Source organism: Centruroides vittatus, unplaced genomic scaffold (genome assembly GCF_030686945.1).
Source record: "Centruroides vittatus isolate TY-2023 unplaced genomic scaffold, ASM3068694v2 scaffold_944, whole genome shotgun sequence".
Classification (NCBI taxonomy): Eukaryota; Metazoa; Arthropoda; class Arachnida; order Scorpiones; family Buthidae; genus Centruroides; species Centruroides vittatus.
In genome coordinates, this window is record NW_027122722.1 from 2,547,028 (window position 1) to 2,572,396 (window position 25,369).

At 30.1% G+C, this 25,369-nt stretch overlaps 1 protein-coding gene across 1 annotated transcript in view; it reads left to right on the forward strand.

The window, feature by feature from the left end:
• IntS8 (integrator complex subunit 8) overlaps positions 1-25,369 on the forward strand; it is a 50,386-nt gene that overhangs the window by 19,382 nt on the left and 5,635 nt on the right. Inside the window, exons 6-23 of the mRNA XM_067288956.1 lie at positions 1,109-1,169; positions 6,078-6,251; positions 8,165-8,257; positions 9,444-9,590; positions 9,662-9,759; positions 9,832-9,964; positions 10,944-11,008; positions 11,876-12,033; positions 18,325-18,455; positions 18,520-18,621; positions 18,689-18,902; positions 18,980-19,089; positions 19,173-19,257; positions 19,337-19,436; positions 24,072-24,105; positions 24,237-24,296; positions 24,369-24,430; positions 24,516-24,634. Coding sequence (XP_067145057.1) covers positions 1,109-1,169; positions 6,078-6,251; positions 8,165-8,257; positions 9,444-9,590; positions 9,662-9,759; positions 9,832-9,964; positions 10,944-11,008; positions 11,876-12,033; positions 18,325-18,455; positions 18,520-18,621; positions 18,689-18,902; positions 18,980-19,089; positions 19,173-19,257; positions 19,337-19,436; positions 24,072-24,105; positions 24,237-24,296; positions 24,369-24,430; positions 24,516-24,634 — 1,946 coding nt within the window. The remainder of the gene's footprint in view (positions 1-1,108; positions 1,170-6,077; positions 6,252-8,164; positions 8,258-9,443; positions 9,591-9,661; positions 9,760-9,831; positions 9,965-10,943; positions 11,009-11,875; positions 12,034-18,324; positions 18,456-18,519; positions 18,622-18,688; positions 18,903-18,979; positions 19,090-19,172; positions 19,258-19,336; positions 19,437-24,071; positions 24,106-24,236; positions 24,297-24,368; positions 24,431-24,515; positions 24,635-25,369) is intronic.

Below are 25,369 nucleotides of genomic sequence, written 5' to 3' on the forward strand. Positions count from 1 at the left end.
CCTTTTCAGTTCAATGGATGTGGGTGGAATAGTCTTTAATGCATTTAAGAGAAGAAAGATGTTATGTGTTTTTTCACCCGTAGCATCAAAGATTTATAGTTCATTTTCAAGATGCGTTGCAATACTTCTTTTGCTCTCAAGTATTCTTGATTTGTCTACCTCAGCTGCTTTAATAGTGACATCAAGCTTATAGCCCAATAATTCGGCAGCTCTTTTGGCTTTAATAATCAGGTTTATGAAGAAAAACTTCATACTTGCAGTCTTTGTACTAGTTTCTATCCTTGCCCAATTTGCATAACCTGGCATAATGCAGTTATTGAAGCTACTGGATATAGTTAAAATTAAGACAGCATTGGTGCAGTTATTCAAGATATTACAGGTTCTGACAAGTAAAGAATTTTCAGAGTCCTGCCACAAATACATATTGATTGTTGACAATCAATATGTATTTGTGGTTAAAAAACAGCTGAGATCCCGAGAGTCCGTTTGAGAAACTCTAGTTATTAAACTCCTTTTGAATAATAATATTTCCTATACATCTTAAAAATTATATTGGTTTACTCTTGGATTTTATACAAAAAGTTTTGTTTTATTTCATTTTGTTTTCAAATTTAGCACATTTTACTGTCTTCATTATTAACAAAAACAATTTTCACTTCATGCCAAGAATGTTATATGGAAGAGAAATCACACCTAAGTGACGTTAAAAACATGTATTTACTAACATGTTTTTGAAAGTACTAGCAATTTTTTAATAGTGTTTTTAATGTCAGTTAGGTGTTCATTATTAATTTAAAAAAATTTTATTCTATTGAAATTGTCTTAAATATTCAATTTAAATTTTTTTCTGATGTATGAATTTTGTTCTGTTCATAAAACATTCTAAACCATTAAATGGATGTTTTAAGCTGAGAATGATCAGATTTTAACTGACAATTTTTGTTTAATAAAAAAATTTCTCTTCCTGGAATGAGTAGTGATTTGATTTTATTTTTGTAATGGTGGGGCTGAGTTTAGTGAACTTTTATAAATTATTAATGGCAATAAGTTTAAGAATATTAGTTTCTTATTTAAAACTTTTTTGATGAAAATATTTTTGGAAAAATAGACCTGGCCAAGTAGATCCAACATTTGTACCACAAGATGTAACGGAATCAATTATCAGAAAGGTAAATTTAAAAGTTTTGTATCACATAAATTTAGTATATCATATTTCTTCGATTCTAATATACACTTCTTGTTTTGTGTAATTTTACTTGTCCAAAAACCATGCATTGTGCAATGGATGGCATTTTATATTTGCAATTCAAAATTACGATTGTTTGGTAGTTGTTGCAAGTAGACCATGTGTGTTATGCACTGATAAAAGATATTCTTGGCACTACTACTAAATGCTCATGCTGGTTCAAATGAGCTTTGCCGGTAATGAGCATTTAAATTTCTAATTTTGAAAAACACCTTTGAGACAATGTGGTGTGCATTAAAATGTATAGTTGTTGAATGTGGATAAAAACACAGGAATGTAATAGCCAAACTTCACCTAATTTGTGGCATTTGCAGTGTTTTTCTAGCTTGCCTTTACTTAACAAAGAGAAACACACTAGAACACCAAAAACCAGTAGTGAAGAAGAATTTTAATATAAAAACAAATGTATTAATATACATTTTTCATCCCTACTCAGTCCCACATATATATATCTATAAGATAGGCTTTAAAGGCTTTTACCCATTGCTCTAATACATGGGACAAAAGTGAAAATGTCCTGTTTCAACATAGCTTTTCTCTATACTACATTAGATGTCCTACACTCCACCAACAGCATGTGGATCTGATTGTTACACATGTAAAGTTTTATAAAATGATCACTTATGATAAGAACCTCTCCAATATCTACAAGGAGGTTGCCTGCACTGTTAATTTCAACATTGCTTACAGGAGAAGTGCAATCGTGTTTTAGATAATTGTGAATGCCAAGGACCAATTTGAGAGAGAATTCCTGATGTGCATTGTCAAGGAGGTTTCGAGTGGTGACAATCTAAGTCAAGTTTTCACTTGCCGGAGCCATCACAACGTGTTTTCTGGATTCCAGAAAACATGCTCTGACGATGAATCCAAAAACATGTTGTCCAGGATGTTGGCATCGTCCTGGACAAGTCAAGACAGGTATGCCAACTGAGGCAGATTTGATAGAAAGCTCAGCTCTGGATTGGTCAGCCAACGGATTCAAAAGTTAGATATAAGACAACGTTGGATCGAGGAAAGGGGAGTCTGGACTAAGACCTTATAGTTAGAAGTAATCAAGATGTATTGCTGTGTATCTCTGTAAATAGGGTTAAATAAATTGACCTAATTTGTGTTCAAGGAATCATAAGGTATTCTTTCTGATGGACCAGAAATTGAAAGGCATGATTTGAACTTTACTGGCATATACCACCATCCTTCCTCATACAGGACAACAGGATTGACCAATTGTCTTCAGGAGTATGTAGGAGCAACGGCTAGATGCTTAAACATGATGACTAAGGAACGTGAATACACCATCAGGAAGGATCTTTCTATCACAGCTATGGCTATTTTTGCTTATAACAATGACATTTATATTTCTTTCGATCAGATATGCTTTCCACACCACTTCTCTGACCTGACCCATCTCAAATATTTGGACCATATTGAGATTTATAAAACCCTAGAAGAAGATCTGCCATTGATTATAAAGAGGTGGATTCTGTCTCATCTGTGGAAGGCAGTCTATGAACTTCACTACTCTTTTATAATTTTTTGTGTGTTTTAATTTCTTTTGCATCACATATGTGCAAGGCTCCACATGCATGATATTTTTTATTTATTTATTGTAATCTAAATATACTCTTCAGAAGCTAGAACACTTCAACAATAAGCAACTCAGCACCTTTTGAATCCTCTCATCATGTATTATTTGTAATTTTTGCCTTTGGTCCTCAATCATATAAAACAGTGGCTTTTAGAACATTAGTTAGGAAAGCTTGCACACATTGTTCCAACTTTAAAAAAACACTAGATAAATTAGAGTATATAAAGAACATTGCAATAAGACATGGCAAGAGCTTAAAATTCATCAACAGCTTAGCATGTAAAGTAAAAAATAACAACATTAAATTTTATTATTGAATATAACTAAAATAATCCTGGGCTAATATGAACAACAATAAATATTCACATAAGAATGGAAAAGTAAGACCAGGATCAAGAGATTGAAAATGCATAAGTCTCAAATATAACACAAGGCTACATCAGGCACACAAAAATTGTTAAATACTTAAACACTGTTTTCATATATAAATGCAATTCAACCATAGTTAGACTGTGTTAATGGATGGAAAAGATGAGGTAAATGACAATAAAGCACCTGGGGTATACACAGTGCGGCAATTATATTCCGGGACTGGATCTATAAAAATGAAACAAAACAATTTTATTCAAATCCTTTTATTAAATTATTCAAAATACTCTCCTCCTGCTTCAATACACTTTTTACAGCGATTCAATAGTGATTCAAATGCCTGCTCAAGCTCAATTTTCGGTATTGCCTCTAATATGCGCGTAGACTCTCTTTGGATGGTTTCAATATCATTAAAAATGCGTCCTTTCAACTTCATTTTCATTTTTGAAAATAAAGAGAAGTCACATGGTACTAAATCGGGGGAATACGGTGAATGATTTAACACACAGACTTGATTTCGTGCCAAAAATTGATGAACAATCAATGATGTGTGACTCGGTGCATTATCGTGTAACAAACACCAGTCATCAGAATTGCGATATTCTGGTTGAATTCGACGAATTCTTCCCATTAATCATTGTAAAACTCCCAAGTAGAAAGCAACAGTAACTGTTTGACCCTGTGGGACGAACTCACGGTGGATGATGCCTTTGCTATCAAAGAAAACAATGAACATCGTCTTGATTTTTGATGGAACTTTTCGTGTTTTCTTGGCTTGAGGTGATGATTTTGACTTCCATTTGGCACTTTGACGTTTTGTTTGTGGGTCATATTGAAAACACCAAGTCTCATCACCAGTAACAATTGATTTGAAGAAGGTTGGGCTGTTATTTGCTGCTCGTACAATCTCTCTGGAATGTTCCAGTCTCATCAGTTTTTGCTCTTGGGTTAGTGTGTGCGGAACAAATTTAGCACAGACCTTTGTTTTGCCTAAATCTTCTTTAAGAATTTGTCGTATTGTCTCTTTGTTAATGTTTAATGCCTGTTCCATCATTCTCAGTGTCGCATTGCGATCGTTGGATACAAATTCTTGCACTTTTTGAATCGAATCTGCTGTTCGAATTGTTATTGGCCTTCCCACACGTTTGTCGTCCTCCAGTGATTGTCTGCCTTCCAAAAATCGCTTGTGCCACTCAAAAGTCTTTGACCGTGATAAACACTCACTTCCATACACTTTTTGCATCATTTTGAACGTTTCTGTGGCACTTGTGCCAAGTTTAGCGTGAAATTTAATAACAGCACGTTGTTCCATTATTGTTTTCCGACATGTAACAAAATAAACTGATAAACAAAATATCAAAAACAATGATAAATATCAACCGATTTAAATAAAAGTTTTAGGTTATGTTCATATATGTCCAAACTTCATATGACATAAAATTTAAACAGATGTCGCTACTGGTTGCTGAGATATAGCTTCAGTCCCGGAATTTAATTGCCGCACTGTGTATATACTATACCATTATTTCATAGTAGATCCAATACAGATTAGTTGTCTACTGAATTGACTAAGAGGTTGTTAACATGAAGAATAAAAGAACACCAGTATGACATCAGTAAAAATAAGTATAATACCTCACTAGCCCAGTTTGCTAGGGAGCCATGTTAGGATGAGGCAACAATAATAAGGAAGATGTTCAGCAAGCAAAAGCTAAGAACATTGGAAGTGGTAGAGATCTATAATGCAAAAGTTAAGGATGATTGCATTAAATATAAAGATAGTAAAACTCTGTGCTAGCTTGACAGTCTCTACTCAACAACCCACTATAATGTTACCCCCAAATCTCACAAGCAGCTAACTAACATGCAAATTTAATTTAGTTAGTTACATAGAATTAATACCAAAACAAATAAAAGAAATAACAAAAATAATATCAACATGAAATACAATAAAAATTACACACAATAAAACTTGCATGTTAGTAACTAACTAAATTAAATTTGCATGTTAGTTAGCTGCTTGTGAGATTTGGGGGTAACATTATAGTAACTTGAAACCAGTACTCATTCCAGCAAAAAATTTTTATCAGAACATCATTTTTAGCCTGTGGGCCTACCTCAAGTGTATACACTACTCAAAAATTGAATGTTCTACAGAGTATGCTAAACTGAAACATTCAATCATCATAAACATTTTTACATAATATTCTAAAATATTCAAATTAAAATAACGACAATTAAAATATTCTACAAACACAAGATTATATATCTTGTGTTTGTAGAATATTTTAATTGTCGTCACATTACATTTTAACATTTTAGAATATTATGTAAAAATGTTTATGATGATTGAATGTTTCAGTTTAGCGTACTCTGTAGAACATTCAATTTTTGAGTAGTGTATACACTTGAGGTAGGCCCACAGGTTAAAAATGATGTTCTGATAAAATTTTTTTGCTGGAATGAGTACTGGTTTCAAGTTGCTTCTTGCAATCTGTTATCTGTATCTAAATATGTATTCTATATTTTGTTCCATTTAAGAAACCTGAAGATGATCATTTAATACAATGGAAAATGTTTAATTTTAATGTAAAAACATAAAAACATTCTTCTTTTCTGGGTTTTGGTGTTTTAGTGTATTATCTTTATTACATGTTGATGTTATTACTGTTGATGATTGAACTGAACAAAGATGTAATGAAACCAAACATTCTATAATTGTTTCCTCTGTAAAAGAAAATCTTAAAGTATGATTTTGAAAGCATGCCGTGATTTAGAATTTATGGCATTTCTCGGTCAAAGAAATATGGTATCTAACTTTCTTTGATAACTGTAATGTTAATTGTACATTAATATCAATCAAATGTTTTTGTTTAGTTAAGTGAGCAATGTGATCAATCTTGTAAACTTTTGGAGGAAGTACTAAAAAAGGAGGAACGTATTCGCATGCCTTTGATGAATTGTTTAGGAACCGTCAGCGAGGAAGCTCCAAATCCAAATCATAATTGGAAAAATGGAATATTGTTAAACAAAGAAGAAATACAGTGTCAGGTATGTCAATTTTACTTCTAAATGAATTAAAAGTAACAAGATTTATTTCTTAATTGCATAACCTATATTTGTTTCTTTGGGATTACCAGTATTACCATATTTACTCGCTTAAAAGATGATATCACATATAGGATGAGGTGTGACTTTAAAACTCAAAATAAAGAAAATTAGATTTATTAATACAATTTAATTTTATTTTGTTTAATCACAAATAAAATGTCAAATGCACATAAATGCACACATTGTCCTGCAAAATTTACTGGCATTTTAAACTTTAAAGGAAAAATCTTGTAAAATTGACAAACTAATTTCTTCGTGTAAAATTGGATAATCGGGGACCTTTTTTTGCCAATTCTTAACAGTCGAATCCACTCTCCGTCGATTAGATTACACTTATGAGTTTCTCCGAATTCTGATTTCCAAATAATCATCTGTTTTCACATGGGAATGGATTAAAACTTATATTGGTGATTTTGGAATTCAATTCAAAAGCTTTGCTTTTCCTATTGCTATTCATCTCTTGCTACTCCTGACAATACACAAGAATGATTGAAACAACCCAGATAAAATACTTTTATTTTTAAACACTGGAGGGTGAGCACCCAGTAAAAAATGGAAATGCACAGTTCACAAAAATTATTGCAAAAATGCAAAGAATCCTTTGCTCATGCGTACAGGATGACCTAGGTTTTTCAAGCAACGAAAAATGAATAAAAACCATGTCTTATATGCAAGTAAATATGGTATTATTTAGGTGCTTGCATAAACGTAATTCAGTGAACCAATTTTACGACTGTTTTTCCAGATCCTAGGCTTTCCACTCAATCTTTATTAAATATATTCCAAACAATTCATATGCATTTTGAGCCAACTTTATGATTTTTTGGCTCCTTTTTAATGAATGTAATTTTCATAAAACATTTGTATACATTATAAAATCTAGACATTTGCAGATCTCACTACTTATTACGAATGGCTATGCAAATATTTATATTTATTAGGTAGTTTTAACCATTACTAGTACTATATTTTTGCAGGATGACTGGCATACTGCATATAAATGGGAGACTGGCATGCTAGTTAAACTGTGACTAAAATATCAAATTAATCAGATCTCACAAAATTAGTTGTTACTTAAATGTTAAAGAAAACATTCTTCTGAGTACAGTAAAATAATAACATTGTAATTTGACTGACTTGTAAACAAAAACTCTCTTCCTGTTTTTAAGATAACAAAACAGTGATTTATTGACAGTAGTAGTAGTAGTAATATTAGTAGTCAGTCAGTGTGGGCCATACTGACCATCTACCCCGACCTTAAAAATAACTCCTTCCTCTTAAATTTTACACAAAGCCCATGTAAATTGAGATAATTTATAGCCAGTTTCTTAAATTTAATATGTTTATTTTTGTGTTTTTGAATTGAATTACAATAAAATACACACAAAAAACATTTTCAGAATTCCATGAGTATTTTACATTGTTAGAAGGTAGACAAAATGAAGAAATTAAATATATAATTGTAATTTTTTATGTAATGCTGACAGTTTCACAGTTTTAGAATAAAAACACTTTTGTTTTTATGTGCCATAACTCATTCATTTTTTTTCGTGTGCCCTCTATAGAGGAATGTATAACCTCTCTTAAACCAGCATGCTGGTTATTACTGTATGGAAATATCGGATTTCCTAGTCTCCCCGGATAGACCAACATGTCAGACAATCTGCGAAAATATGGTAAGACATTTGAAATGTTTTAAAGATGGATCTAAGTCTTGAAAAACCGGTTAAGTTGCAAATCAGTTCACTGAATTATGTTGATGCAAGCACTTAAATTAACCTATATTTATTTATTTGTAAAATTTTTTACAAACAATAATATAATAAATGATTTTTTAAATTATGTATTTTCAGTTATCTTACGATTTGGGATGTTATTATTTCCATCGAGAAGAATATAAGAAGGCAGGAGAATATTTTACAAATTCATCATCTCTGTATCCCAAGGTTATCATTGTTTCTTACTTTTTAAAAAGTTAATTTTTTAAAATATAAGTCATATTTGCCACTTAATTGGTTATTTCATTTTTTTGTGCAATAATTAGATCAGTGGAATATATTAACTATTAGTGTGTTAATTTTCTAAAAATAAAAATTAGTTTGTTTTACAGACTTAATTTGTTGACTTGAGAATAAACTTATAACAGTATCCCTTGATTAACACTATTAATTAATCTCTCAATGCTACCATGTATATCAAAATTGCATTCATCAGGTACAGTTGGACCTAGGTACTCGACCAAACATCACGATCTGCTAAAACAAAGTTTTGGTTAATAACAAATATTTTTATTTTTAATAAACAAAAATAGCAACTTCACCTAACACCTTATTTTCTGAGAAAAACATATCTATGTTAAGTAAAGATGGTTGGTAAAGTCGTGTTAATTAAAACTTCTGCCATGTATAAAAAAAGATTGCTGCAATTAATTTTGTGTGTTAATGAAATTTTGCATTAAGCAAGGAATACTTGTATATGCCATTAGGCATAAAGTGAAAAATATTTAATATTTCTTTTTGTATATGATTCCTTGCAAATTTAAACTTATGTGGCTGTCTGTAGTTTTTTTATGGTATTGTATTCTCTATATAATAACTCTTCTAATCTGAGCAACTTTGTACAATAAATTGAAATATTTATTATTTCAATTTTATTTTATCATATTAGATTTTTTGATATTTTTACCTGATAAGTAATCAGAACTAATTTACTATTTCTACATAATTTTATTTAATACCATACATGTTGCATAATAAATTAAATAGCAGTATACCATTATACTATTACAACAAATAACTATTTTTTTAAAAACATAAGTTTGGACAAATTCAAAATGAAAAATGACATGGTATTAAAACTAATTGCTTTCAATTGTAAATATGTTTCTAATGAAAATGCATTTTACCTGCTTGAATATGATTTATATTTGTGCACCCTTGTGTGGACAGATGGCACCTAAAGAATGATTATTACTTTTAAAGTAAGCATTTTTCATGCCTTAACTGAAATTTTGGGATTTTTAAACTTCTGTTGTAAAATTTTTATAAAATAAGAAGTATTTTGTTTGGAAATTTGATATTCTATCTATTGTAAGTGTTGCCTAAACATAAACAATTTATTTTATTTAAACAGATGAAAAATTCTTTATATTGCCAAATTGACGAAGCGAAGCTGAAAGGTTACTTCAATGCCGTTGCCCATTTGACGAAACGGCAGTCTTCGCTGGAAGTTGCGTCATTACAGGAACGATTACAAAAGTCATTAATAAACAATTATGAGGTATGAAGAAAACATTTTTGTGTTTTATGTACAATTATTAAATAAAATTTGTTTGGAATTTCAATGTTTAGGATTTAGCGAATATATTAATGGAGGATAACATAAAGCGACAAATTCCTTTAGCATTAAGAGATGCATTAGAAATGGAAATACTTCAGGATGGCAAATCGTAATGTATTAATTAAATTTGCTTCGAATGCCTCTCGTTCTTGTAGATCTAATAAATTTTCATTTTTTTCAGAACAAATGAAATGTATTTTAAAGTAATTGTGCTGAATGCAGTTCGAAGGGTCATAGCAGCAGAATTAGTGCATATGAATTTTCAGATTGAAATTAAGAACAATGAGAATATAATAGTAGATACGTTGTCAGAGGTACAGTTATATAAGAAGTTGAAATAATTTATTACTAAAAATAAATGTTCAAATAAATAAATAAACATATATACAGTCAAACTTCTATATAACAGTTATTAAATCCTGAAAAAATTCATTATAGGGACATATCATTATTCAGAAATTACACTTTTTGGTTGCACAGAACAATTTAAAAATATTCTTTCTTTGTAATATGCTTCACATTTATTAAGAGCATTAATTAAAACTGCTTCATCTACATTGACATAAGCACATTTTGCTGTAGGTCTGACATCATTGGCTAATTTTCAAAATTGATTTGCAATTTGTTATTTTGGTTGATAAACTGTTTACGGGAATTTCAAACTTTGCTCTAATGTCTTTCTTTTTTGATCCTTTATCAACTTCCCACAACACATTAATTTTTTTTTAGTAATGCTTAAACACTATATTATTAGTTCTTCAAATTCCAACTGGATGACTTATTAAATAAAATCTCAATAATTTCAAAACTTAGCTCAGCAGTTGTAAAAATTATCACCTTTCAAATGTTTTTAACATTCATTAATTCTAAATCATTCATGTGTCAACAAAGACATTTGGACTTAATCTCTCTGTCCCTTCTTTTTAACTGGTAGCCACATGGGAGCAGATTACATGATGGTTTTAAAAGCTAATCACCAGTATTTCTCGCATCTGGATGGTGGTTTTACAAAGGATTTACAGATTGATACCTGAAATTGAACTCTACCCAGATTCAGTAATCGATTTTTAATAATTGATAGTTCTTACAAATTAAAAAAAGATTCATTATATAGAAATTTAACTGTTATTTAGAAGCAATTTTACATGTACACTGCTCTTTCAGCCAAAATTATAATGCAAAAATCAATTAATACAGAGAAATTTGCTATATAGAAGTTCATAATATGGAAATTTGTGTGTGTGTGTGTGTGTACATCCACAAACTAAATATTAAATTTTAAATTTTATTTAGGCTATGAAAATGATATTTATTAATCTTACAAATGTACAGAAGAGCTTAATGAAGAATTTCATAAGGTAATTGGTTTTTCAAAAATTTATATTATACAAAATAAATTCTGAGACAAGGATAAAAAAATTTGTTTAAGAAACTTGCACAACCAAATAATTTTTACTAATTGCAAAATTATAAAATTAATTAAAGAATTTACTAGCTTTGTTACATCTGTTTTACCAGGTTGTTAATTTTAATTAAAGAATAAATACTTAGGATGACCATATTTTTGGACAGGGTGAAATTTTGATTTTTTGGTTACAGAGAACTTTAAAACAGAAATACAAGCATAGACTAAAAAAAAAAAAATTACAAAAATAGAAATTCAATTACTACATTATACAAACTGACAAAATATTCTAAATCTTGTCAAAGAATATTTTCGGAAAATTTTTTAATCAATAAATTATGATGACTGCCGTTTAAATGTAGTCATAATGCAAAGTATTCAAATGGTTTTTTAAAGTTGTATAATACTAAAGGGTTAGATTTAAAATTGCTGTTCACAAGAATATTTATAAATTGCCAATTTAAAAAGGTTTGTTTAACATTAGAAGTTAAACTTTGATCCTTCAAATGTTTTCTTAAATAATCTGGCTTTCTTTTTAGAGATCGGAGATGTTGACAAATCAGAAATGCCATTCGCATACATAATTATTTTGTAACAAATAATTTCAATAATAATCGTGCAAAGGCTTTTTGAACAGATTTTAAACATTCTTTCAGCTTTTACATAAATATATGATTTATAATTTTAATAACATATTTCATATTTCTAATAGTTTTTTGAGATCTTCCATTCTGTTACTTACAGTACATTAATATTGAAATGTTTATTTATTACAAATTTCTTTTTTAAACATTCGAATATTATGCAAATGACATTACAGGATGCTCTATCATTCATCTGGTAATATTGCAAGCCAGTTGAAGAAAAACGATGTTGTAAAGAACTTGTTTGATCGGACAGAAATTGATAATTTGTATAAAAATAAATTGAAAACTGATGTAAACAAAGAGTTACTTCTGTCAAAACAGAACTTTACAGGTAATAATTTAAATTAATCTCAACATAAATTTTTTTAAATGTCAAGTTTATTAACTTTTGAAATTTGCTATTATTTTATGGTGGTTTTCATTTGTCAATCATTTTTAAATTGTTACTTTTATTTATTGTATAACATTAAAATTATTTCAAAAGTAAATTGAACATTTTAGATCTTAAGAAACTTACTATAATATTTATCAAGGAAACTCTATCCTGATTATTAAAAATTTTATAATAATTATGGAACTTTAGTTGTTAAGAGAATGAGCATCTTATTAAAAAGATGATATTGTTATCACAATTAAAAATGATACTAAATAGGTCTGTGTGACATAAACATACTCATCTATCAATTGCTAGTAAAGTGGTATAATGAATGGCTGTAAACAATTTAACTTGCAGTAACAGAAATAGAGGAAAAAATAACAGACACAACAAGAAAAATTCTATCTTCTGGTTATTTTTAATTAAGGTCAACAATCCATTTGTATTGCTAATGTGATATTTTTATGATTTTGCTACATTCTCTTTTGTTTTCAAAATTTTTTTATTTTGTTCTGAATCTTTATTTTGCTCTGAATCCCAAAGCTTGTTATAGACCATTAAATAACACCAGAAAACCTTCAAAAAATACCAGAACAAAAATATATTTAATATAAATACATTGTGACAAACATTTTTGATTGAATTAAGATCTGTGTCAGGTCAAAAATGTTTGATATAATTAGAATGCAGGACGTTTGAATTTAAATATTTTAAAATCGTTGGAACTGTAAACCTTATAACCAGTATAAACCTTAGGTGTGATTTTTGTCATATACTGGTTATACGGTTTACAGTTCCAATGATTTTAAAATATTTAAATTTGAATGTCCTGCATTCTAATTATATCAAACATTTTTGACCTGACGCAGATCCTAATTGGATCAAAAACGTTTGTCACAATGTATTTATATTAAATATATTTTTGTGCTGGTATGTTTTGAAGGTTTTGTGGTGGTATTTAATACTTTTTATTTTGAATACATAAAGTGGGTAGTGACTTATGATAATCACCCCTGTGAAAAACAATACAAAAATGAACCAATTAAGGCTAGCTGCACAGTGATGTGACCAAAACATCTTTGTACAAAATGTTTTTCTAAAGGCAAAACACTGTAGCACACATTGCTTAGTCTAACCATTGTTAAGCAAAACATTTTAACTTAAAGCAAATTCATTTTGTTCTGAGGTATATACTCACTGATGAAGCAAAATGTCTTTGTATAAAAATGTCTTGCTATGCTATTGGGTTGGCAACTAAGTGATTGCGGATTTTAAATAAGAAGGAAAATTTTTGCTTAAAAATATAACTTTATTCAATTAGGTATTGTCCATTTTTGTCAATGACCTTTTGCCATCTTTCAGACAGTGTCATAATTCCATGTTCATAAAACTTCTGATTTTTGCCAGCAAAAAACTGAATTAAATGTGATTTTACATCATCAGCGTCATTAAAAATTTTACCATTTAAGGAGTTCTGCATGGAACGAAATAAATGGTAATCTGAAGGTGCAAGATCAGGGCTATATGGTGGATGTGACAACACATCCCAACCTAGTTCCAATAATTTTTGGCGAGTGACCAAAGATGTGTAGGGCTTTGCATTATCATGCTGGAAAACAACACCCTTACGATTTGCCAATTCTGGCCGCTTTTCTTGAACTGCATTGCTCAGTTTGGCAAGTTGTTGAACATACACGTTTGAATTAATCGTTTGGTTTCTTGGTAAAAGTTCAAAGTACAGAATTCCTTTATAATCCCACCAAACTGACAGCATAATCTTTTTTTGGTGAATCTCAGTTTTTGGTGTTGTCTGGGCTGGTTCATCTTGCATCATCCACAATCTTTTTCGATTAACGTTGTTATAAACTATCCACTTTTCGTCCCCAGTAATCAGTCGTTTCAGAAATGGATCAATTTTGTTGTGTTTCAGAAGCGAGTTGCAGATGCTAATGCGTTGAGTCAAATGAATTTCCTTAAGCTGGTGAGGGACCCATAAATCCAGTTTCTTGACATAGCCAAGCTGTTTTAATTTTTTTTGAATGCATGTATGTGATACATTGAGCTTCTCTGCAATCTCACGCGTTGTGCTATGATGATCTGAATCAATAATGGCCTTGATATGGGTCTCATCAACTTCAACTGGACGACCAGATCGTTGAGCATTTTTCAGTGAAAAATCACCAGAACGAAATTTGGCAAACCAATTTTGACACTGCCTTTCTTTCAAGGCTTCATTCCCATATACGGCACATAACTTCTTGTGTGCTTGTGATGCGTTCTTGTCTTTTCGGAAGTAATACAATAAAATATGTCTGAAATGCAAGTCTTGTTCTTCCATTTTTAAATTAGGATAAAAACGAAACTAAATAACTAATCGATACAATTTTTTTACTAAATTAAAGGTGGAAGTCCAAACAACAAGAAAACAATATAGGTTAGGCGCTTTGAACACGATGACAAAGCAAAAAAATGTGCTAAGGCCACCTATTGACAAAATCTGCAATCACTTAGTTGCCAACCCAATATTTTTCATGCATGTGTGATGATAGGTAGTTGCAATTTCAGCATTGCCCCTTGTTGTACTGAGATGTCTTCCAATGATGAAGTGTGTGCAATTATTATATGGCAATAGATGCAACTATTTTGGGAGGAACTAAAGCATGTTTAGATGCACCTAATTAATCAAAAAAGAATTGAAGAAAATGATCTTCAAAAGTTTCTTAAAGTTGAATTAAGAAACAATGAAACCAAATTTTGAAATATTACTTAAAACAATCAAAGCTTAATCATGTTCTATATGTTATTAAAGATAAATTCGTGTCATATTTTTGTATTTTACCAATCTACAGAACAGTATTAAACTAGAAGAAAGATTGCCCATTATATTAAGATACAATATACTTTATTTATACAATTTCTTCCTAACATTTGTTGATGACATCTTTGTTGTGGAGATGCTTCTTTGTAAAATCATATAAAGGTCTTTCTTCAATTAAAACAATTAACTTTTCTGCAGCTATCTCCATGTTAACTATACATGTAAATGTGAGCTAAATGTGGAAAGTGACTAGAAATGCATGCGTATGAGAAAATGTTTGCCTGTGTGATTGAGGATTTGTGGTTGCATACCTGACAGATTTAAGCATACTTAAACTTGTGTAATCATGTCTGACGAGAAATTACTTCCCTCAGGTAAAAATGTCTTTATACAGAAAATTTTCTAAATGCTAAAACATTTCAACTCACACTGATCAAGCAAAAATTATTAGGAAGCAGTCACTAATTTATTGTATAATTTTGTGATCATAATAAAAGATTGTAATTTGTGAAAAATGTCATTAGACAAAATAGTTTCATGTTTTTGCATTTTGTTCAATCAATGTGCACTGAAGCCTATGTAAAGCATTCAAAAAGCAATTTTAAGCATATTTACTCTGTATTGAAAAATGTTTTGTATAGAGACATTTCTATTGCATATGTGTGTGTCAAGCCTAAAACATAAGTAAATAACAAGGAAAAAATTAAAATAAAGTAGACAACAGAAGAAACAGCTTTTAAAGCATATGATACTGAAATTAACTAACACAAAAAAAAAAAAAAAAATATGTATCATATATATAGTGTTGAAGTGTCAGTCACTGTGTAATGTCATACCAATGTGCTTTATGGTGCTACTTCTATTTGCTTATTAGACTGTTTGACAAATTTTGACATTGTAAATGCCTTTAATTTAGGTTTTATACATTCATTTGACCATAACATGATAAAATATGATCATAAACAAAAATGCACAGCTGTACTTTCAGAAATAAGGGCTCTATATAATATCAAAATATGCATTTGAAAAATTGATGAATTATTTGAACTAATTAGTCTTTGGACTACAGTATACTCCCAATTATTTGTGTATGAATAATTTGGTTTGCAGATTATGAGTGCAGCAGCTTTTTCTTTTGATGCAAAATTGGCCAAACAAAATTGGTGCCGACCACACAATTTTGAACAAAATGATGCCCTCTAGGTGGGAAAATGTGAACTAAAGTTCCTAGAAATTTCTCACGTCCAGCAATGACATTTGTCATGAACATAAGTCGAATGACACAAATCGGTGCATCAGTGAATCAGCTCACCAAAGAATATTCAATGTACTGTACAGTACCTGCTAATACAAAGTAAGTGCATGGTAAGGATTTGAAGACTAAAAATCACTGAGGACAGCATCCAGACTTTATTTCCTAAGAAATATATGTTGGATTATCTGTGTTTTTGATTTTCCATGCATGTTCTTCATCATTGGCCCACATAATTGAAAGTATAATGTACTGTATGTTCTAAAAATTAATGCAATAATTCTTCAAATTTTGAAGGGAATCACACAAATGATATGAAATCAATGTTACTAAAACTCAGCCATAAAATATCAATTTAAAAGTAAATTGTAAAAAGTGAAAAATAAAAACAATAAATTACACCAGTTTTTTTTTACATAACTTACATTATGTCACTGAACAAAGTAACAAAGACTAACTAACATTTGAGAAATATGTTACATAGGTTTTAGGTTCTGTGTTTTTGCTTGGCTTATTTTTTTTAGGTTTCTTCTGGAGACTCCCAGGTTACTCTTCAGCAGTAATCTGCTAACACATTAGGACTTCACTTTCTTTCATACTGCTACTATATAGCTGCATATTTTGATAAAATTGCTCACTGTGTTCATCACTAACTGCTCCATAATTCTTGGAGAAGTCAACGTGGAGATGCAGAAAATGGATTTTGAGAGAGACATTACAACCAAGTTTTTGATAGGATAACTGCAGCTCACTCACAATCTCTTTGAAATTTTGTGCTCTGTTGTTTCCCAAGAACTGCAAAAACCACCCAAAAACTTTGTCATGCAACTTTCTTGCTACCCTCTAGGATTTCATCAAACTGTTGGTGGTTTCTGATAAGCTCCCAAATCTGTGGACCTACAGAGATATCCTCCTTAGCATCATTTGAGGAAATTTTCTACTTAAGTATTTGTAGGCCTTTACCCTCTTGGTTCATATTCTCCACAAAGCTTTTTGTAAGTTCTAATTTGATATGTTAACAATGAAAGCGAAATCTTTTTAGAATTAACCAGTGGTTTGTTTTAAATGTTCTTCATATCTGACTGAGAGGATTTTCTGGTAGGCTGGTCTGTTTTGATATAGTAAGATGCACACACCTTATTATCCCATTTCACAAATAAAACAAAAATATTTTGTATGCTAATTACAAGCCTAATAAGAGTATTATTACCTTTACATTACCACAAATCTTTGTAATACTGGCTTTCTCAAGAATTCTCATACTTTGTAACTTTGACACGGTTGGCATGACTCTAGGCTTTACCAGACAAGAACCAAGCCTGCTAATGGAAAGATTAACTTTTGTGGGATTTTAAAGTATACAGTTTTCAAATACAATAGAAAATGCTCACACAAAATGTTTTATTTTAAGAATATTGAAAAACGTTTTAAATACAAATGCAAAGGAGTTTGTACCCTCACACATATTGCTAATACAACAGTGGTGCCTTATACTTCAAATTTAATTCCTTCCAGGAGGCATTTGAACTCTGAATTAATTTTTCTGATTAGAAATAATGAAAGTGTTTCTATTATGCTTGTAAATCACTCTGAAAATAGGACTTTTTAATTTTGGAGATTGGCTAATTTTTTTTAGAAATAGGGTGTACTTACTGGAATTACATCATATATACATATGTATATATGATGTATGTATTTGATATATGCACATGCATCTATATAAGCATGCCTGCTCCACTCTCACACACACACACACTATATATATATATATATATATATACACACATACATATATATGTGTGTATATATGTATAAAATTGCTTTTTAAACATGAATATATATATATATATATTCATGTTTAAAAAGCAATTTTAAAATGATGTTTCAAAATACTTAATCAGAAAATTTTTTTCATAATAAATTCTCTTTATTGTAATAAATAAATTAATAATTATTCCACTCTTCTCATTTTTCTCATTCCTGTTTTATGATTGTAAAATTCTTTGTTTTTATGCTTTATGAAATTAGGAATTTTAGTTGTAGTGTTAGTGGTATTAAATAAATGGCAGTTCATTCAGTTCATCTCAATTTGTAGCAAAAATTTCTATAGAAATTTAAACAATAGATTATAAAATTTAGTAAATATTAGTTTGTAAAATGAAATTGTTTTTGACAGATGATATTTCTGTCGTCGTTGGACAACTAGAACGAGAACTACTTTCGGCCTCTTCACCCAAAGTGATATGCTCTCTTGTAAAACGGTTACAGTCGATTAGTTCTAAACCACTTTCCAAGCTTTATCATAAGGTAATATGAATAAAATTAATTTGGTTTTGTAATTTTTATTGATTTTAAAAATTGTTTTGTCCAGTGGGAACTCCCTCGACATATTGCTTCTCTAGTAAGAAACGTTCAGTCATCAGAAGTCATTTATATTTTATTGGCTAAAGCTAAAGAACTCAGAACTGTCAAAGTAAGTTTATTGCTTAACTTTTTTTTTGTTAATAATTAAATGCTTTAAAGTAATAGTTTTTTCTTAGAACTACACTCGAGCTCGAGAACTATATAGAATGATTCAGGATGAATTGAGAAGCGGAGCATCACGTTTGAATTGGCTAATAGGTTGGGAACTTCTTCACACCGATCTTTTAGAAGCCATTGAAACACCCATTTATAAATTTCAAGATCCCAAACAATGTCAAGAAATTATTCAGAAGGCAAAATCTTGCATAAAATCATATTATCAAGAAAGAGGTAAACTAAACCAGATAAATTTTAAATAATGGAATTTTTCAATGATATAAAATTGGATGGTATTTCTTCCTAAACAGAAACTCCTCCGGATGTGTTTCTGGTCGATTTATCTGCCATTGTTTTATTAAACCTCAGAGATTGGGATACATTAAATGAAATAGAAGGAAGACAAGATGGATACGTTGGAGTTAGTTGCATTAAAATTCATCTGAACTTCGGATTATAAATGCAAATATAAGCATTGCAAGTTACTATTTTATTTTTTGACAGTTGTCTTGTCTTCTATCTTCTGTCTGTCGAGATATCTGCGCCAATAAAGGAAGTAGAACCTCTGCCAGAGACTTATGGGATGCTGGTATTGGAGACTTGTAATAAATTTTAAAATTTTAAGTTTTTAAATATTTGAGAGAAAATTTTGATTGTATTTGTTTTAGTGTTGCCAATATTTTCAAATATAAATATTCAGCACAAAAGAAGTAATTCTGGCATAATAAAAGAAATGCAGAGAGAAGCAATGCACGGTATTGTGTCCAGGTATTTAATCATAGTTTTTTAAAATAAAAAAAATTAAGGATATTTCCTAGTTTAATAGTTCTTCAAAAGAAATTTATTTAAATTTAAAGTAATAAATGGAATAACACAGTACCAAAAAAGAAAACCATAAACTAACTAAAAAAATGTTTTTAGTATTTTTTAATATCTTCAGAATTAATGACATATGAAAGTTATTTAAATATAATTGGATGAATATTTCAGAGTAACCTAATTTAAATGCCAGTGTAATTCCACATTAATATCCAAGATGTGTTTTGTGTTATACCAGATCATTGTTAGAAGTAATTTATGTAAAAAAAATAATCAAAGAAGAATTTCCAAACAAATTGTTACAGCTAGCTTTAAAAATAAATTTTGTAAATTTCTACTTAATGAAAAGTTCCTGGAAAAGTTAGAAAAAGAAAGAGACCCTCCTTTTTTCAGAAAGAAAAGTTTTTGTTTTTACATTAAGAAAAAAATGAATATTGTTTTCTCCATTTAAAAATACACATGTTAAATTTACTTTTTAATTTTTAAATCTGAAGACAAAAACAAAAATATTTTACTGCAATGAAAATGTTGAACTATAAGCGAGATCAAAAGTCAAACAACCACCGGATTACATCTGGCTACTTTCACATGATCTTGGAGCATGAGAGTGCATAACTGCCCCTATACTCTTACAACATTACTTTATAAATGTAAGTTAATTGCTTTATGCTTAACGTTAGAACACATAAGTTACTTGCAATTTGCATGCTTTAGCTATATTCATAATACACCAAACTTTTGATTATTTGTGCAACATATTTGTCCTTAGGGAATTGGTGGAAACTAAAGTTTGTATACAAGACTTTTTAACTTTGGTTTTAACTTTTAAATACGGAGCGCTTTTATTATTAGTACATAAAAATCACAGTGTCTCAATTTAGCACTTTCTATTGTGAGTAGAACGATTGATATAGGGTAATATTTTTCTTTTAGTTAGAATACAGAATGAACACTGAGGGAAAACAAACTATTCTTCATTTCTCCATATAAAATTTTTTATATACATATTTAATGTTAATTTAATATATATATATATATATATTATATTATAAATTATATATATATATTATATATATATAATTTATATATATATATTTAATATATATATATATATATATATATATATATATTAAAATATTTCTCCATATAAAATTTTTTATATACATATTTAATGTTAATTTAATATATATAATATATATATATATATATATTAAATTAACATTAAATATGTATATAAAAAATTTTATATGGAGAAATGAAGAATAGTTTGTTTTCCCTCAGTGTTCATTCTGTATTCTAACTAAAAGAAAAATATTACCCTATATCAATCGTTCTACTCACAATAGAAAGTGCTAAATTGAGACACTGTGATTTTTATGTACTAATAATAAAAGCGCTCCGTATTTAAAAGTTAAAACCAAAGTTAAAAAGTCTTGTATACAAACTTTAGTTTCCACCAATTCCCTAATATACAATTTTCCAAATAGCCCCTCTTAATATGCTGTACTTATCTAATAGGGTAATAAAATACAGTACTGTACTATAATATTGTAATCATGCCAAAAGACAATACATTGCAATTAAATGTATTTTATTTTATTGTACATATTGGGTGCATTTTCTGATAAAGCTGCTTTGTTAAAAGACAGTTAAGCTATTTCTGTTTTAAGTTAGCCACTGCAGCACTAGTGCAGCAAGGTTCTGAGCACTGAAAATAGAAGTTAATCATATAATTTATGATGGCAGCCATCCTATGTACTTAAAATAAAGATAGTGACATACAAAAATGCATTTTGAACTGGTTATCCAAAAAATTAGAAATGCACTTTTCCACATAATCTGCATTGACACAGACATCTTCAGATTTATTAGTAATGGCAAATGCACAAGTTATACCATTGTTGTTACCATATAAGTAATGCATTTTTACACAATATTGAATTTTTCTGATCAGTTGCCTCTGATATATCAATACATTAGATATTCTTAACAGTTTTCTAAAATGTAGAATAAATGTATGTGCTTGTGCAAGCACCATAACATTCAGTATTAACAGAAAGCCATCATATAGGCATATCACTGGAAAATACACATCTCATACAAGATAAACAATAAAAACATTGATGTCATAAATTTTCCTTGTCAATCATTTTCCTGCATTAGTTATTTTTCCTCAAGTACTGCCAAAAATGATAGATCAAAGTTTCACTGTATATCTTATAATACATAAATAGATTTAAAAACACCTTTAACACTATTATAAAATACTTTATAAACACCTTAACTGTAGGGTCTTTGAACATACTGTAAACCCACATCCAATACAATCAAAAATATAAGTAAAAACCAACACCATAAATAACTTAAAACATCTTGTATTAAAACCATACATGTTTGCAACATACTCAATAAAACCTTCATTATGTTGTTATACCTTAATTTAATATATGCCATATCATGACAAAATATGCTAAAATTGACCTGATAATGATCATCAATACTAAGTATTGTACTAATATATTCAGACTGACATAAAATACCTACATTGTAATAAAAAGTGTTCCAATGTAGCTACAGCACTGCATTCACACCTAGTAATATCATTAAGGCAGAAGTTATGGAGTTTATATTTAAAGTCTCTGTGCCCACTTAGTATTTGGAGACATAATACATAGGCTGTTTTTTTTAGTTAGATATGTATGAAGTAAGTTTATATTTTCCACCAAGCATTGATATAGGTATCAGCTTGGGTGAAATGGAAAGATTATATGGTCAAAATGTTATCATGTGCTCAGATGCTAATGCCAAATCTTTGCTCTGAGGCAGTCCCATATCTAATGGAGGTCATTACTAAATGGAACCTAGTGGTGTTAAACAATGTTGATGAAGGTCCTACTTTTAGCTCTTCTAGAGGGAGCTCATATATTGACATTACTTTGGCAACCAAAGTTATCTAAAGGTAGAAATATTTATCTATAAGATAAATAATTGGTCTATAAAAGTTGGTGAGACCACAAGTGAGCATGGCTTTATTATGTTAAGCTGGATAATAGCAGTGGTATTGAACAAAATTATTTATTGATTTTAACTATAGAAAAGCCAACTGGTATAAGTTTAGACATTTATTACAAAGATTCCTTAGTTTTAAAAACTTTAATTTATTATTGACAAAAAATGTACTGCTATTAGGTATTGTATGTACTGTACATCTAAGGTAGCATTGGTGTACCATTAAAGGCTGCTTCACCTGTACAGTTAACAAGTGATAGTACTCCTATATGGTGGTGTGATGAGTTGGAAACTCTTAAAAAGCAAAGAAGAGTAGAATGTGTTATCAAAGGGTGTTTAATATGGATATACTTGAGCAATTAAGGGAAATGAAATAAAGATGGAAAACTGGCATAGGTTTGTGGAAAGCCAGAGATCTCGGGGGCATACCATATAAAATATTAACTAAAAGGGTTACGAAACAACAGATTCTGACATCAGTATGTCATGATGGTGAGCAAATCAATAATTGGTCTTTGCTAGTAAAATATTTATTAAATTCCCTGTTTCTGGATAATGAGGAACAGAATGAGATGATGATGCATAATAGTATAAGGAAGGATGCAAGAGAGTATTGTAATATAGGTATTCCTTGCCTAACGTATGAATTTGATTAATGCAGAAAATTAATTATGGCAATCCCTTTATATACACAGCTTTATCAGCTGTCTTTACTTAACATAGATTTGATTAGCACAGTTTTGATATACACAGTTACATTGAGGGATTAATTAATTGCATTAATCAAGAGATATCTGTACAAGGTATACTGATGGTATAAGTCTAAATGAGGTGGTTGATGTGATAAGAGCATCCAGGGGAGAAGAGCCCCTGGTATGGTGAGATCACATACGATGTTACACAATGCTTCTGATCTTCTTATGGGGCATTTACATGAGTTATATAATGCATGTTTAATATTTGGTGTATTTCCAAATCATCAGAAGCAGGGAAAGATGGTAATCATACACAAAGATGGTATAAACCAAGGAATGTTTATATATTATTCAATCTTTATCTTTAGGCTAACAGAAACTTTCAGATGGAACGTTTCTGTTGGCCTAAAGATAAAGTTTGAGATAAACTTCTGCAAGAAGCAGTGCAGCCTTCATTTCTGGCACATTTTTTGACCAGATGGAAACCAGTCTTTGATACCAATGCCTGCTGGTGAAAAAACTAAGGTAATGGTTAGTATCCAGGTGGAACTTTTTTTTTTTTTTTTTTTTTTTGGAATTCTATGTCTGTCTACACTGTGGTAAATACTTTTAACTGCAGGACAGTCTAGCAATTTCATTCAGTTGTCAGTCGGCACCCTGACTCCAATTTATATGACATCCTTAGCAGTCTGTGTTGACTGTGGTGTTAGTTTTGCTACCCATTGGTGTTGGCCTGGGCTCAAAGAAGGTTCATACCTGAGCTCGTTTATCTTAATATTTTTTTTTAAGTAAATTAGATAGAAATTTCTAAATATTACTATTATAAATTTGTCAATTTCTACATAAATGAACAATATTATTTTTGTATTTTGATAAACAGGTCTCATTTTCTTCATTTCACTGGAAAACTGGTGGTAAGTTTTTCCTAATTTTGTTCTCTGCTTAATACATATATTTTTAAATTTCATTTGTACTTTAAGCATTTTTGTCTGAGTGATACAAAACAAATGTTTAACCCTCCCAATGCACTGCTTTTGTTTTTCAGGATACTCTGGTTTTAACAGTGGTAATCTCGTGTCTTTCCAAGTTATACAATATACTGAAGGTAAATTGCTAAGCATTTTGTTTTTGGTGTTTACTTTAAGGCACTATTTATGTATTAAAATCTATTTTCCAGGATAATTCCAATGGCGAAATATTTTTAGAGTATTCAGCATTGTGGCCCGCCGTCGTCAGCAAGTGAGTTTTGGGACTCAAGTCATTTCCTTCCATTTCTATTTATTTGTCTTTCAATAAAATGAATTTATTTATTTCTGAATTTTAGTTCAAGCACGTTTAGTGTGCAAGCAGTTGGTGATGCTCTGCATGAAGTACTGGGACATGCACTAACCATTCATCCCACTCACTCTTCTTGGTTAAAAACCAGAGGCGACTTTATGTATGGTAAGTACCATTGCCTGTGTTGTGACCATCCATAAAGCCTAGTACTCACATGCAGAAATTACTCTACAGTTGAAACACTTACCATCTGCCAGTAGTCAAAAGTGGTGCTGATTGGGATTGCTTTGTTATATCAGTTTAGATCATAAGCAAACTTAGAAAGTTTATCACAAATAAAAAAAACCACAAGTGACAAATTTGAGTAAGAAAATATTTAAAAATAGTTTTGAAGTTTGGGTACCAAAATATTTCATATTCCTAATTACAATTACATGATTTTGAATACTTTATGCAGTAGGTACATCTATGCTCCTCAAAAGTGAAACCACATCATGAAGGAATGCATAGCTGCCTGCAAATTGCAGGATTGGTAGAGATGACAGATATGCAAATGATTAAGTTTGCATATGTGTTTGTCACTTGGTACCCAGTGTCAGGCTATAAAGACCAGCAACTGCTTGGGCCATAAATGCTATTGGCAAAAGTTCACAGCAGCTGAAGTTTTGAATAAGCATAGAAAATGCCTCAGAGATGACAGAGAGCTGAATACCACTGGTGAACAAATGGGGAATGAGATTGTATCCTAGAGCTGCTCAATCTTGGTTTGTCGATGTGCATAGTTGCCATCCATATTGGACATGACCTGAACACCATCCAGTGATGTGTGACATGTTTCATCAGTAGGCAGATCTGGTGCACATTTACAGTACTCTGGCAATGGACCAGTATGTCACACAA